The following is a 16,660-nucleotide window of genomic DNA, read 5'->3' as shown; positions in this document are numbered from 1 at the left end:
TGTGTGTGTGTGTGTGTGTGTGTGTGTGTGTGTGTGTGTGTGTGTGTGTGTGTGTGTGTGTTTGGAGGTCTGCACAGGACCACAGATGCGTTGAACCACTCCTGCTGACATTCTGATCACTCCCGCCTGCCTATTGACCTCTTAACTTTTCAGCCCCACCCCACAATGAAAACAAGACACACGCAGCCCAGTTTTACTCAAAGCAGTGCATAAAAGGTTACAGATCATGTCCCTGTTTCTCCAGAAGTTAATGTTGTTTCCCATAGCAGCAGATTTAAAATTGTACCACATGTTCTGGCGTCTGACGACAAAGGATCGGTGAAATTGTTTCCATTTACCAGATTTGGATTAGGTTATATAAACTGCGTAATTAATGACATTTTTTGGTTTACTTTAATTTTTTTAAATTTCTCTACCTGCTCTGTGCCAGAAAACAGCTTTGTTCCAGACGAGAATTCACAAACTATTTAAAAATGTGCTAAAAGCCTTCAAAATCTAAAAAAACTAACAATGCCTACTGATAACATATAAATGTATATATAAATATGCTATTATAATTATCTCGGTTTTAAAGTAATTTTTCAATGAAAAATAATTATATAAACATTATTATTATTATTATTAAAAAAAAATAAATTTCCAGCCTAATTGAAGAGTTTAAGGCAAAACCCCCTCAAAATATGGTTTTGTCCCAGTTCTTAAGAATGAGTGATTTATGTAACTGACTACACTACAAGCCTGAGGAGAGACACGAAGACAGGAAGGAAGACCGTGTCACTCAGAGACAAACAAGACAAATATTTCATCTTTTTAACCTCCTCTGATATCTTCATATATGAAATGTCTTTCCCCACACTCATCCAGTAATAACGATGATGGTTTAGCGCCCGCTTCCACCCACGTTCAAGTAAATATATCCTGTATCAGTGTGGGTGTCTCTGTGCGGTGATGGAAATTGACTTCGCTGTCCTCTTGAATCAGAGGATTACACAGCCAGCTGTCAAAAGTCATGCTCTTGTCCCTGACACAGATCGGGTGGGACACACACACACACACACACACACACACACACACGTGACAAACGCCGTGTGCACCTGCACTCAACATCTACTTGAACACGGCTGAACAGATGTTCACCTGTGTGTATCTTCCACTGCTGGTATGTAACTCTTATCCAGCATGTGTGTGTCTGTGTGTATTTTCAGGTCAATCCTCCCCATCCATCCATCGTTCAGGGTGCTGGCCCTGGCAGAGCCACCAGTCGTGGGTTCCAGTACAAACAGCAGCAGCAGCAGCAGAGGTCAGCAGTGGTTGAGCCCAGAGCTGCTCACTATGTTCCTCTACCACACTGTCACCCCGCTGGCCAAAGCAGAGGAGATGGTCCTCATACAGGGACTGGTGAGACACACACACACTCACACACTTAACTCTCGTGAAGAACACCTTTCTTGCTCTGCTGACAGCTCTGTGGACAATTAATACATTTGTGAACAATCCAGTAACATGTTGGTGCAAACATTATTGTGATACAGTGGTCCAAAGAAACAAAATACCAAATTGCATTTTTTATACAAAATGAATAGGAAGTGCATCTTACTTCACAAACAATAAAAATGATTAATCAATATAACATAACATAACACACACATACGTACATCTGTGTACATGTGCATCAATCTTAACTATTATATAAGAAGTCATTTCTACGTAAACTCAGATTAAGTAATAATAATCAAAGAAATTAATCAGCTATTGTTAAACTGATGATATCAAAGAAAAATCAGAACAACTCAGAAGTTTCTTCCCCCACTAACAGTGATATGAAATACTGACCTTAGTCGAGAATAAAGTCAAAATAGTGTTTTAACTTTATTCTTGACATTTAAACTTCATTCTCAAAATATGCAAAAAAATGTCCTCATCAGATTTATTTTTTTATGTCTCACAATAGTACTGAAAGTTGGACTTTACTCTGGACTACTCTATCGTTGGTTTTCAAATGGAAACGTCCACTAAGATGTTAGAAAAATCAGTGATGTAGGTTACAGCACTGACGCCCTCACCACCCACAAAACAAGTTCGATCCTCTCGTAGTCTCAGCAGGAAAGTTTATACAAGTGGCAACATTATAGCTGTCAGGGGCCCTGAGCTTTTATAGTCTGAAAAAAACTAAATAATCTCACAAAAATGTAAGGTAAGAAAATATTCTTACACCAGTTGTCCTTAATAAAGTGTCCACCTTCTGAATCCAAGTTTCTCTCTTTTGCCGAACTAAGACGAGCTTGTCCGTAAAACACACTTCAAACTGAGCAGAAACTAAAACTCAATCACAGCAATCACCAGCTCCGGTTAGGTTGAAAATAAACACTTCATCCACTGCATTAGATGTGCAAATATCATGTCTCCCCGCTGCCTCTCAGGTGACGGATATACGTCCATGTGCTCCACATGTTTGGACCTATTTTTCCAAGTCTTTCCTGTAACCATTGTTTTCATTATTGTTTGGTCCATAAAATGTCAGGAAGTAGTGAAAAATGTTGATCAGTGTCTCCCAAAGTCCAAGGTGACGTCCTCAAATGTCTTGTTTTGTCCACAACTCAAACATATTCAGTTTACTGTCAGAGAGGAGCAAAGAAACCAGGAGATATTTAAGAAGATGAAATCAGAGAATTTGTTTTATTTTTTCTGTAGAATTTTCTCATGAAACATAATACTGGTTGTTTATAGCACAATAACATCTGATTGAAATATCTTAAGCATGTTTATGTGTATGAATATATCATTTATCACAGCTGTAAGGTGCTGGAAAACGTAACTGAAAATGCTTAAAAAAGTGCTTGAATTAGACTGTTGTAAAGGCAAATGATTCTGTCACATGCATGAAGGCATCTAAATATGAACACTGCTCTACCCTGGACGCTGTCTGTGATGTGTGAGTGATACTTGGAGATGAGGGAGGGGACACTTGCCAGCTTTGTGCGGGGGCTATTTCATGAGAAACGTGTTCTTCTGGAACATGTTCCAAGTTCTTATTCTGAGCGAGGAGGATGCGACGGTGGAGCTCAGCGACAGGAGCTTTTTCCAAATAAATAGTGACTTGTTAGCGACGCTGTAAGGTGTGGTGTTCAACAGCTTGTCTCCACACAGAGTGACATACACACCTTGTTTGGCTCTTCACTGGGATGTTGTGTTGCATTATTTGGTTGCTGATGCTCAGGCTGCTCTCAGGCATGTTGACACTATGAGCTCAGGCAAACTTTCCATGAAGTTCTGAAGTCACTAGGTTAAATGTAATGAAGCTTTTTGCTTTGGGGTCTTAAAAGAGCTGCTCATCTTCAGGCTGTAGTGTTGACTTTTTATTTAATATTTTGAAGATTTGTTGCAGCGTTTTTGCCTTTTATTTGATAGTATGACAGTATAGACACGCTGCCTTCACATGATATGCATGTGAACCACTCAGCAATCACTAACATGCCTGTTCATTTGATGTTCTTTGGAGCCTTTAAGGGAACTACTTTCTAGTAGAGAAGAAAGAAAGATAGACCACAAACTAGCTGGTTGTTCATAATAAACTGAGAGTTCATCGAGTAAAACAAAACAATTCTGGATGAAGATCTCTGTAGCTTAAATAAAAGCTTCACTGAAAAAGAAAATTCTATTATTATATATGATATTCATTGAGGTCTGTACCAAACAAATATGTTTTCTTTTAACTGGAGAATTTCTGAAGATTTAAAGATTTTTAGATCAGGTCATCTCTGCAGCGCCGCAGTACCTCATTCTAATGCTGTTTTATTACACATTCTTCCTTTTTTTTAAAAATGCAATTTGGTTCTGTGATGTTGTACTTCTATATTATTATATATTGTACCTAGCTTAAATTCACTCCTCTCCTCCTCTGAGTACCTTCCTCTTCATCCGTCCTCCTCTCTTTCTTTTTTCTCTCACTTTTTAGACTCCAAATGTTCCAGCAGAAGCAGCAGAGAATCTCTTGCACCTCACACACAGCCTCCGCAAAAACAACGACCCCACGGTAAGTGTGTGTGTGTGTGTGTGATCTTACCAGTTTGTTTACATGTGTGTGTCTTACTTCATTTATTTGTGTATGGTGTGCGTGTCTGTAGGCGCAGTCTCTGGCCTCTTCTCTCTCCACCAGACAGCTGTTGAGGATCTGTCGCCGTCTCTCTCAGTACCCCGAGGAGAGCATCGCTCAAGCTGTCAATAAGGCTTGTCTCTCCAGGTTCAAACAAATACACAAATATGCACTCAAATTCCTTGTTAACATGATTTTTTTTTATAAAGGTACCATACAAGCCAGTTGATTTTTATGTTGTGTTATTGTGTGCAGCAGTTATTAAAGTGTGTGAATGTGTGTTTCAGGTTCCTGCCCAGTCTGGCCCGAGCCTCTCTTGAAAAAAGCCTCACCAACTGCTCGATACAAGACACTCCAGATCCTTCTGACACTCGTGACTTCAGCTGTAAGTTCCAGGCAGCTACCTGGAAGATTTACTCAACTAGTCTTTCTAAATACATTTGATTTCCTTCGTTTTGCTGCTATTTTCATGTTTTTCCTGGTTTAGACTGCCATGGTAGACCACCTGCTGGCTCAGTATGGATATTACTATATAAACCCTGTTTCCACTTATCAGGCAGAACATTTCCTACATTTGATATCAGTGTGTTAAAATCAGTCCTCACACAAGCGCTGTCATGTGCCATATTCCTCTGATGTCATGCTCATGGTGGGAAGCACAAATACTGATATCAAAGATAAGATAAGGTGATGGTGTGCTACTTCTGTACGTTCCAGGTTGCAAGTTGTATAAAAATAAGGTAGGGCTTCTTGCACTCTGCCAGGGTCCATGAAAAATTTTCAAATTCATTCTTTTAAGATATCATGTTTCAAATTAATTATTTGTAGTTTAACCAAAACCAAAACAGCTTTGCCTTACATGCTGTCATTATAATGACAGGTGCTGACCTGGAGCAAAAAAAAGATCATTTGAGTGTGTGATTAGTGCTTTTTTTATTGTGTGAGTTTCATGTTCAGCACCAAGTTTGTTTATAATGCTATGACTAGATAAGATTACATCAAATCTTTTATGTAGTTATCTACAGTAAGCGACAGTGAAGTTGAATAAATAATCGTTTTGCTTGTGAAATCATACTGAGCACATTTCCATTGTATCAGTCCAGAAGTTTGGGGGGAAAAAAACAGCTGGAAAATGTTTTGAGACATTGAACTAAACACAGTTTGTTTCAGCTCAGTTATCAGATGGTGTCAGATGTTGCCTCCTCTGCTGAAGTGACAGTAATATTGATGTGTGCCACGAGCAACAACCCTGTCATTTCTTATTGAAATTTGAAGATGACAGTTTGTTAGCAGCAAAACAGAAGTTGTGGTAAAGTCTAGAGGTTAAAGGGATAGTCCAAATTTTCTATTTGTGGGGTGGTTTGAGGTACTTAACCACAGTCAGTGTATTACTTACACAATCATGTTCTCAATCAATTGAGAAAACTGGTTTATAAAATGGTGAGAAATATCGATTAGTGTTTCCCAAAGCCCAAGATGACGTCCTCAAATGACTTGTTTTATCCACAACCCAAAGATATTCAGTTTACTGTCAAAGAAGTGAAAAAAAACCCAGAATATATTCACATTTAAGAGGCTGAAATCAGAGAATTTTGACATTTTTGTCTTAGAAAATGGCACAAAACTATTAATCAATTATCAAAGTAGTTGACGATAATTTATTAGTTGATTAAGTCAAATAATAATAAGTCAAGATAATAAGTCAAGTCTCTAGACTGTGAGTCAAAATGTGGGTTGAGGGATACATGAGTAAATTTGATTGAAGAGACTGAAGAGCAAAAGACTGTTTAAGATCCCCAGTGTCTCACACACACACACACACACACACAGTGACCGTCTCTCCTGTGTCTCTGTAGGTATGGTAAAGGATGGTGTGTTGACTATTGGCGCTGTGTCTGCTCCCGTCTACAACCCCAACGAGAAAATCAAGGTTCCAGATGTTCTCTTCTACGATAATCCACAGGTAATTACACACACAACCTACAGCCAAATACACTTACTGAGACACATGTCTGTCCAAACCAAATCTGCAGCTGCAGGACAACATTTCACCAATCCTTTTGTGATTTTGAAAGAGGGCCAGGACATGACCCAGATTTGATCACATAAGGGCAAAAAAAGTGGGATTAGGAACAATAAATAATAATCCGTTGTTTTTGTTTTGTTGTTTTTCTCTCAAACTGAGAAAGAGCAGCCCGTGTTCTTCACCACACAATATTCAGAGCTTTTCTCTTTTTTCTGCCTTCAGTCTCTTTCCTCTTTCTTCCTTGTTATTATTAATATCACTGTTTCCTATTTGCACTGTGTGACATTATTTCATTATGAAGGATTTTGCTTTTAGTTCTGGTATTAGTAGATATTTTCCATGGCCATACTCTTTGTTGTTCCTGCAGGGCTCTTTTCAGATACATTGAGTCTCATAGATGCTAATCACAGTCAGTACACTGTGACTGACCTCTGACTGCTGTTATTGATGGATTTTATTGGATAAGAAAGCAATCTGCCTTACATGCAGCACTGTGTTGCATTGGTTTACACAGCAGAAAGATGCCAGTTGTTGATTTCATTGAATGCTTGTGGTTAGCTTGTAGTCATGGTCATTATAACGAAGAGCAGAGGTCACGCAAAATCAGTGCAGCACATCTATAAATGGACAGAAACGGACGTCACGCTCCTTCAGAGAGTCAGGCTGTTCAAACAGGATGGAATTGGTGAAAAACCTCCTTCAGGAAGTCCGGCAGTACGACAGTCACACCCTGTCCAAGTGTGTGGACTGTATGTGTGAGCAGGGGCAGAACTCCAAGAACTCCACTCACTCTTAAAGTCCTACTTTTGTCTCCGTCATGTTCGGCGCTTCAGCGGCCTCGCCTCTGTGCTGGCAGCGTTTAGCGGCACTGTGCTTTTAGAAAAACACAAGCAACCCAAATTGGAATCATGTTCTCAACAACAGCCAGTACATTTAGGCAGACTTTTCTTACATCTTCACGTTTTTAAATGCAACTTTAAAGATTAATTCTGGTATTTTTCAACCTAGGTCCTATTTTTACATATCTTTGGGTCTAAATTACTGATGCACGACATGGATTTTTCAGCTTATACCAATAATGACCTGCTTCTTATGACCAATACCGATAAGATGACTGCTAATTCTGGGAAATATTTTATGAAGAAGTTTGTATAACCTGTAGTTAATGTACACCTGAGGGTAAGAAAGGTTCAGATGAAGCCCTTCATACTTCCATACATCAGCCACTGTGTGGAGGTGTAGGGGAAAACATACAAAACAGACACAGAACCAGTCTTCATCTTTCAGAAAAGAGTCACAAGAATTATAAACATAGCCGTTTATAGACAACCAGCAAACAAAGTCTTCATCACACTGAGAGCACTACAAGTGATTTGGCCGACTTCAAAACTATTTGAATCATGTTCAAAGCAAAAAATCATCCGTTACCAAACAGTATCTGAAGGTTCTTCCAAATGAGGGAAAGTAAACATGACTCAGAGGAACATGTATGTTCAAACAGTTGATGAGGACAAATGCTTAAGTGTATCACCGTCAAATGAGTTAACAATGGAACAACTGTAATGAAGAAATGAAGATATATAAATCATTAAATAATTTAAACAAATCTTTCACAATAAGATATTAAACAGATATGATTGACTGATGAACAACACATGGACTGAAATAACTGCAATTTTCTCATTATTTTTGCTTCTATGTGATGAATGATCTTTTTTCTTCCACTTCATCCTCCTCCCTGTTTGAACATGAAATAGGTATCATGGATGTTATTAAAGAAATTTAGCTAAATATATTCAGTTATTTTTAGGGCAGCAACTATCGATTGTTTTCATGGTCAATTAATTGGTTGATTATATTCTCGATTAGTTGTGTCAAAATGTCAGAAAATGGTGAAAAATGTCAATCAGTGTTTCCTGAAGCCTAAGATGACGTCCACGAATGTCTTGTTTTGCCCAGAACTAAAAGTTTACTGTCAGAGAGGAGTAAAGAAACCAGAAAATATTCACATTTAAGAAGCTGAGAAATTACTCAAATCGATTAATTGATCATCAAAATAATCAATTAATCACTGCAGCTCTAGTCATTTCCATTTGTTTTGTTTTCCTGTCTATATATTTTATTTTATTTTATTTTAACATGTTTGAAATACAGTAAAAATAGAACTAAAAGTGAGCAAAGATGGATGATTCAATTTTCCACAGTTCTGACTGAATCAAATCTAACTGACATCACTATTATTACAAAAACAAAAGAACAGTTCTGACTCTTCAAATGTTCATTCATTCATTGATATTTTTTATTGAAGTGTCTAAAAAAAACCTTCACGAATACACTTGGAATTTTTATAGAACAATTTGCCTAAGAATTCAAATGAAATACTTTGTCATAAAGTGTCAAATGGGACATTATTACAGCTTAATCATATTAATTTCCCATTATCGGCTGATAATTTATTGCCCCCCAAAGTTTATTGTGCATCCCCTGTCTTAAATGATTAATAGGTTCAAAAAGGTTTCTCAGCCAGCAGCTGTGAAACAGGCTGCAGTGTAATACTTTAAGAACATCTACTGCTGACAGGTTCAGGTTGTTATTCTGACACTTAAGTATGAATCTGAACTAATCCTTTAAAATCACAAAGTCACACAATAACTAAGTGGTGGAGGCAGTGGTGGACCAGCAGCTCCCTTGTTCTGCAAGGTAATGTCTCCATTAAGGGAGTATGGTGGCAATATAACAAAAACAAGCACTTTTATTTGACGTACTTTGAACAGGACATTTGCCTTAAAGGATTTCATTGTAGCCACTGCAGCCGGCATTGTCTGAGCCAGCTGAGGCGATCTACTGGACCAGTTCCAAAACTTTTTGTACTTCTTGTACCTTTTTTACCCCAAAATATGAAAAAAATAGGGCCCAGGTTTAAAAGTATATAAATTACCCTTTAACTTCTAGTAGTGAACCCAGAAATGTAGCACCCTCTAAGCTACTGTGCTTGTAAATACAGTGTTTTAGTTTGTTATAATGTTCATGGATTGTGTTAACATAAATCCACCTGACTATACTGACCAGCTTCAGGTCCGACTGTCAGTGGCAGCCTCTACAGAAATACATTAACATATGTACGTTATCAGTCACTGCTCTGTTCAGACATACATTCATTTGAGTTGATTTTAGTCAGGAGGAAGTCAGATTTCTTGCTGCCAGACGACGTGGAAGAGAATTTTGCGTGCATCAGGTCTGGATAAAATGACACACCCCTGTAAGGTAGATGTTTGATTTGCGAGGTGAAACTTTGATGTTGGTGTGTCACGTCTGATCCCAGTGAAGGAACCGGCTAATGAAACGACACTCTGATGTCCTCTGGTAATACTGGTGACGCCATGTGACCCAGATTCACGTCTTTGCTGCTCTCTTTCTCTCTGTCCTCATTCTGCCCTTTTTTTCCTCCGTCTGCTCGTATTGGAGACTGAAATAAGAGAGGAAGAGGGTGAGATCAGATGAGAGCAAGGAGGATGCCCCACTTTTTAAATGACCTGTTTTCTGTCTTCAGAGTAGAAGAACAGTTCGAAACTAATTAGGAGAGTCGACCGATATATCAGCCAGCTGATATTATTGGCCAATACTGGCCTATCAAAGCTTTATTGGTATCAGCATTCATGTAGTCCAGTATACCCTGATATGAAAAGTTCTTTTATTTACAAAAACATAATTCAGATTAATTTTATTTTATTCTATTTCTTTTAAGTTGATCCTTTTCTTATTTCAAAAATTTTTCTATATTTATTTTTAACAGATTCTAAAGATGTGATTGCAAAATGATTCATGATTAGTGGAATATTACAATTTTTACATTACATTTAATTTTCACTGAAAAAAACTGTTAGAATCATGATGAAGTGACATTTGTTGAGGTCTGTATCGACAAACGTGTTTTCTTCCATCTGCACAGAGACATTTGTAGGTCAGGGCGTCTCTGCAGCACTAGAGCTTCATTATAATGCTGTTTGTCACACATTTTTCCTTTATCAAACAATCACAGCCAGAAAAGGAGGAAACAAGAACTAGCCAATCAAAGACAGAATAGTCAGGGTCGTGACTTTACCCTCCTGGGAACAGATTGGTATCTGTAGCCTCATGTCAAATAGCCGTAATTCAGTCCCTAAAAATATTTAAATTTTACTGTGACCAGTATAGCATATATATATATACTATGAATATACATATGTGTATGTATATTTTTGTCACAAGTGTTGCAGAAACAATTAGTCAGTTGATTAGTGGTTTGAGAGAACATTATTTCCCGACTGTCTTGATAATCGATTAATCTCTTCTTTCAAGCAAAAATGTCAAACGTGTTGGTTCAAGCTTCTTTAATGTGAGGATTTGCTGTTTTTCTTTGTCATTCATGACAGTAAATGAAGAGTCTTTGGGTTTTTGACTGTTGGACAAAAGAAGTGATTTAAAGATGTCACTTTGGATTCTGAGAAGCTGTGATGAGCATTTTTCACTGTTTTTATTGTATTGACTGAATGACTAACTGATTAATCTTGAAAATAATTGGCAGATCATTCACTAATAAAAATGATCGGTAGTTGCAATCCTATTGGTAATACATAGAAACAAAGAATATCAGCCAATATATCTATGGGACTGGTTTTCACTCCCTAATGTCAGCATCAGAATTCCTGTTCCTTGAATTATTTGTCAGTTAAACTGTTGTTTTGAATCTCTCTGCAGCACATGATGGTGATGGAGGACATGTTGAAAGACTTTCTGCTGGGAGAACACCTCCTGTTAGTAGGCAACCAGGTGAGTGACACATGGTAAACAATTTGAAACATTCATAATGCTGCTTTACTTAAAGGACCAGTCTGTAGGATTTAGTGGCATCTAGCAGTGAGCTTGAGGATTGCAAACACTTCACTTCACCATCCCCTTCCAGTCATGTAGGAAAACTTATAGTGGCTGCAAAAAAAGCCATATTTAGAGCCAGTGTTATGTTTGTCCTTTCTGGGCTACTATAGAAACATGATGGTGCAACATGGTGACCCTCATGGAAGACCACCTGTTCCCTCTGTAGATATAAAGCATTGATGTAACATATAAAAATAAATAGGATGTTGCTGCTATAAAGAGACATCTGTAAAACTGTTGACCAGACACCTCAAAAAGAAAACGCACTCAAATAGCAGAGGTCACTCAGTAGAGCGCAGATCCTCACCAGCCATTAGATGGTGAAGCACCTACTGCAATGCCACCAAAACTGCCAGATATAACCAGTGAAGCTTTCCGAAGTTCCTCCAACATCAACATGACCTCCACATATGTTGTCCCGAGCTGAAACAAGATTTCAACCTGAAGCAGCTGTTGATCACTTGTGGCCCCTAGTGGCCGGTTAAGAAGAGAGAGAAGTCACCTGTCAATGGTCGTATAAAACAGAGCAGTCAGAAAATAGAATAACTGTCTCACAGTTGTTTGTCTCCACCCACCAGTCAAGTTACAGTTTACATCCATGTCTGTTCACACTCATATAATGTCTGTAGTGAAGACTGTGAAGGAATTTAATATGGAACTTACCACCATATTGACCTGTAACTTTGAAGGAATTTAATAAAAGGTATTAACTGTATTTTTGCCAAATGGAAGTTCTCACTCTACATGTGATTCCAGTGAATAATTTTCAGGTAGAAACATGCTGTTTTCACTTAGAGACTATTTTTACAGAGAAGGACAGAGGACTGATAGAGAGCTGAACATGATGATGTCACAGTGAAGCTGACCTTTGAGCTTTTAGGTATTAATCTCATCACCTCATCATTTCATGTGTTTTCTAGGTGTGGTTTGTGTAAGTCTGCCATAACTAGCGAATTAAATTTTGAGTCATGGCCAAAAAATGTGTTTCATTAGGTCACTTTGACTGTGACTTTTGACCGCTAAAATTTTCACCAGTTCATCTTTGAACATTTGTCACATTTTGAAAAAGAACAAGAATGTGATAAACCTGAAAACATGAAGACATAAAAGTTCTTAAAAAAAAAAGGTTTTTCAAGAATTCTGAATGACAGGCCCCTCAGCTTGCAGTCATGGATATGCACAAACAAACTGGGCTGATCAGTAGTCAGTAGTATTCGACATTAGTGGAGTAGATTCAGTGGGCTGTAAATCCAAGACGTAAACCCAGAAAACATTTTTGGCTTACGCAGCAAGTGAGCAATTCTCATTGGACTGAATAGTTACCATCTTTGCATGCTGTATCTAGTTCATTATAATACACCTATGATATAAAAGGTGGTAAGAAACTGCACTGGTCCTTTAAAATTCCTCTATCCATCGAGGTCCAATCATGATCACTGTCAGGATCCAACTTTATTGCCATGCTTGCAGAGGGGGTCCATCTCCTTTTTGCAGTGATGGGTCTCAGTAAATTAGGTGAAACATGTTGCCCTGCTTGAGTTTTTTTTTTTTTTTTGGGGGGGGGGGTTATGAAACAAGCTAGCTGCACCCTGATGTCACCCTCCAACCCCACCGGCTCACTGCGGGCATAAGGAAACATGCAGCACTTCCTCGGGGACACTCTGTGCCCCTGGTCGGGTCAGAGAGGAGGAGGAAGGAGTGAAAGTGGACATGTTGTCCAGCAGCCCAGGGGAGCTTGTCTGCGTGTGTTTTTGCATGAGTGTTTATGTCAGCACACACGCGTGTGAGAGAGACCGAGTGGGAGAAGCTATTTGCAAATTTGAGTGCCTGACCGTGCACGGGGCGAAGCCGAGACATTAGGAGCTGTCAGAGCGGCTTACTGGATGTCTGACAGAGCGGCCGAGAGACTCAGCAGCCATCCAGGAGAGGCGGGCTCTGTGGGAAGCCGGTGGGAGCCCCAGAGAACAGCCCCTGTCAGGACGGAGTAGCATCAAAACTGAAGGGACACACACTGGGCTCTCCCTCTCAGCCCTGCCTCTCCACTGGTGGAACGGACACCTCTTTGTCTCTCTGTACAGTGACTGAAACGCAGCTGTTAACAGTAATTTCATTAAATTGAGCTGGCTGAATGTTTTGTTGTCATGTCCTTCCACAGGGCGTGGGTAAGAATAAAATAGTGGACCGGTTCCTGCACCTTCTGAACAGGCCCAGAGAATACCTACAGCTCCACAGGTAAGGAGAACCAAGGTGTTATCAAAGTGTTTCACCCAAACACTGAACACTTTCCACTTCTTAAAAACTTAACCAGAGGATCAGTGTTTTGGGTTTTTGCCTTTATTACATGGTTGGAATCAAATGTGGCCCGCTCCAGAGGACTGATAGCATCAGTATGTGGGGTACATGCTCTACCAACTGAGCCACCAGAACCCTCCCATCAACGTGTTTTTATGAGCATTTTAAAGTATCACATAATTCCCGACTCCTGCACACTCTCTAACTTAAAATAATTTGGGGCATTAATAAAAATGTATTTGTGATGTTTCGGTACAAAAACCTTCAAACAGTTTGTGTTAGTGAGAAGCTGTAGGGAGTGTCTGCAACCAATGACTTCACTCACATTTGATCTGTTTGATATCTTTCTTTTTAAGCATAAGAAGAAGACATACTTTTTTATGTTTTTACTCTGTTATTTTACACATACAGGCCTGAAAAACACACACATGCACAAACAGGCGAATGTGCATGCATCAATGGAGAGATGTCAGAGGGAGAGGGCTGCACACTTACATATACATGCATTTAGACAGGCTCCCCGAGCAGATAGGCATTCGGTGCCTTGCCCAGGGGCACTAGATGACCTGGCGCCTCTCCAACTACCAGTCCACTGCATACTTTTTGGTCCAATCTGGACTTGGAGCAGCTGCCCTCCAGTCCCCAAGCCAAGTCCTTACAGATTGAGCTACTGCTGCCTAACAATCGGTTCTTTTCAATTCACTTTCATTCAGTCACACAGCTCCTGTGGATCCAACTTATGTAGTCATGTGTAGAGTTTTCCACCAGCTGCAGAATAACTCACAAGTTCACTAATATCAACCGGGGACATATTCTTATTTTTCTGCATTAAATGCTCACAGTCTCATGTTCAGTCCATTGTGGTGTTTTAACACTGTATCTTGTTCAGGGCTCTACAGTAAGGATTGCCAGATTGCCTGTGGCAAGTAGAATACCATGTCAGGCAAATAAATCTGGCAACTTAAGTGATAAGAAAAGAATTAAACTATATGATTTTAAGTAATTTTTCATGCAAAAATGGCAGAAAATGCTGTTTTCAGCCTCTCACGTATGGAGGTGTCCTACTTTTCTACATTTATAAACATACAAACTAACATGAACTGAATATCATTTGGTTTTAGATGAATAAAATCAGACATTTAAAGATTTAGAATTTAATCTCTCTGAACTTTGAGAAATTGGACATTGGATGGACATTTTTCAATATTTTCTCATATTTTATAAAAGCTGCAGCCCTAGATTAAACATGACACACAAATTGAGTCTTTGTTATTTGATAACCACTAATAAATAAAACAATTTGTACAGAGGCAATCAAAGATTGTCTCTGTACAAGTATATTTTCTGACCCACTTGCCCAAAGAAACATTACCATAAAACCCTACAGTTGGATTCTTGAGAGGTTTCTAAAACAGTTGTTGATTAACATAAAGTCATAAAGAGAACTGAGAAGAAACATCAGTTGTTTTCTCTTTTTAAGTCCAGTTTCAATGTTTTGAGCTCCAGGCCATTTCTCTTTTGTCTGACATTTGCCGTTCTGAGTCACCGCCTCCAACTTTCTCTGAATATCTTTTTTAAAAAAAACATAATAGGTTCAGTTCAATTCAGGTTCATTCATTCAGACAACTCCTGTGGATCTAACTTATCTAGTCGTGTAGAGTTTTCCACCTGCTGCAGAATGGCTCACAAGTTCATTATCAATGACCAACCGAGGGACGTATTTTTCTGCATTAAAAGTTCACAGTCTCATGTTCAGTCCATTGTAGCGTTTTAACACAGCATCTCGTACAGGGCTGTACAGTAAGGATTGTCTCTGTGCAAGTAGAATGCATTGTTTGCCAAATAAATCTGGCTACTCATTAAATTTAAAGTAATTTTTTGTGCAAAAATGGGAGAAAATGTTGTTTTCAGCCTCCCAAGTATAGACATTTTCCGTATTCTCTGTTTACTAACATATTAAACTGAATATATTTTGGTTTTACAAGACATCTCCATGAACTTTGAGAAACTGGGACAGACATTTTTCACTATTTTCTCACATTTTACAGACCTTGCATCCCTAGATTATACATTTACAATTACGATGTGTTGTTATTTGATAACCACCAACGGTAACATTGAACCTGCTGTTATTCTAGTTGGATCCTAGAGAGATTCCTTCAACAGCTGTCTCTGTCTCCTGTGGTTTGAAAACTGTAATGCTTTTCAGGAGTAATGATCACATAATGTTTCTTTGAAGTTCTTGTAGTTTTCCAATAGGGTGACCGGAGCCTATTTAGGGAGGATGTGAGCAGGCAACGTTTTCTCTCTCCCATCTAAGGGTGTCAAATCCTATTTTGGTTGTCAGTAAATGAGGCCATGCTTCACCAGAACAAGGACTTCGCATGTCCATATTAAAGATGAACCGTTTGAAGAAGTCCTTGTTAACTTGGGTTCACTGCCTCTATAAATACTCACACCATCACACTTCAGGAAAATTAGGTCAGAGGTGCTCATTCATAGATCAATGTGTGTTGTGTGCTGTGAAGTCAGCCTTGCTGTTGAATGTAGCTCAGATCAATCAGAGGCAGAGATGGGCCCTGTATCGATCTTGGCACTAATAAGAAGGCAATGTTTCAGAGTCAATGGCTCTGCGACGGGAGATGGGCAACAAACAGAACGCCATTAAACCTCATCGCCCGTCCAAACCCAAAGAACTGAAGTAATGAAGAAAAGATTCAATTCAATCCCACATCAGCGGCGGGCAATCAGATTGGATCGATGGTCAAACACCAGCAGCAGATCCACATGTAGAAACAATCAGTTTCTGCTCTCGGCCTGCCTGCGTGTGTGTCAAAGCAGTTTGTCAAAGTCTTGTGAAAGTCGAAGCAGAGCTGAGCGTGGATGTGGCCTGGTTAGCTACTGTAGCAGCAGCTAATATTAGAGCGGAGCAGAGGCAGGAAGGTCTGTGCGTGTGGCTTTTGGGAGCGTGCGACTGAAAGCCTACAGAGATGTGGCTCAGAAAAGCACGAGAGATGCAGCCAGCCAGGAAGGAAAGTAGGACAGCTCCTGGGTCAGTCACACTGTGAGATATCGAGGAGAGAGGGCTGCTGGAGGGAGGGATGTTCAGAGAAAGAGGGAGGGATAATTTTGGACGCCGCCGGGGAGTCAGAGTTGTTGGGGAGACGTTTGGTGTTTGGTGGCTTTTTGAACTCAGGTACAGTTAGTGACACCCGGCCTGCATCTGCTGATCAGATGGTGTTCAGCTGAAGAAACACTGCGCAGAAACAGGAAGTGCAAATGCATTAGCCACTACTTTTCTGTACTTCTCTGTGAACACAAAAGTTTTATGTCTC

At 39.4% G+C, this 16,660-nt stretch overlaps 1 protein-coding gene across 1 annotated transcript in view; it reads left to right on the top strand.

The window, feature by feature from the left end:
* vwa8 (von Willebrand factor A domain containing 8) overlaps window positions 1-16,660 on the top strand; it is a 131,690-nt gene that overhangs the window by 38,647 nt on the left and 76,383 nt on the right. The window contains exons 15-21 of the mRNA XM_084724361.1: window positions 1,206-1,398; window positions 3,956-4,033; window positions 4,125-4,240; window positions 4,381-4,478; window positions 5,950-6,056; window positions 10,857-10,928; window positions 13,189-13,265. Coding sequence (XP_084580487.1) covers window positions 1,206-1,398; window positions 3,956-4,033; window positions 4,125-4,240; window positions 4,381-4,478; window positions 5,950-6,056; window positions 10,857-10,928; window positions 13,189-13,265 — 741 coding nt within the window. The remainder of the gene's footprint in view (window positions 1-1,205; window positions 1,399-3,955; window positions 4,034-4,124; window positions 4,241-4,380; window positions 4,479-5,949; window positions 6,057-10,856; window positions 10,929-13,188; window positions 13,266-16,660) is intronic.

The sequence above is a fragment of the Lutjanus erythropterus genome, chromosome 8, assembly GCF_056507025.1.
Source record: "Lutjanus erythropterus isolate fLutEry1 chromosome 8, fLutEry1.hap2, whole genome shotgun sequence".
Classification (NCBI taxonomy): domain Eukaryota; kingdom Metazoa; phylum Chordata; class Actinopteri; order Lutjaniformes; family Lutjanidae; genus Lutjanus; species Lutjanus erythropterus.
Note: the sequence above shows the minus strand (reverse complement) of the source record. Positions and strands in the feature narration are given on the sequence as shown.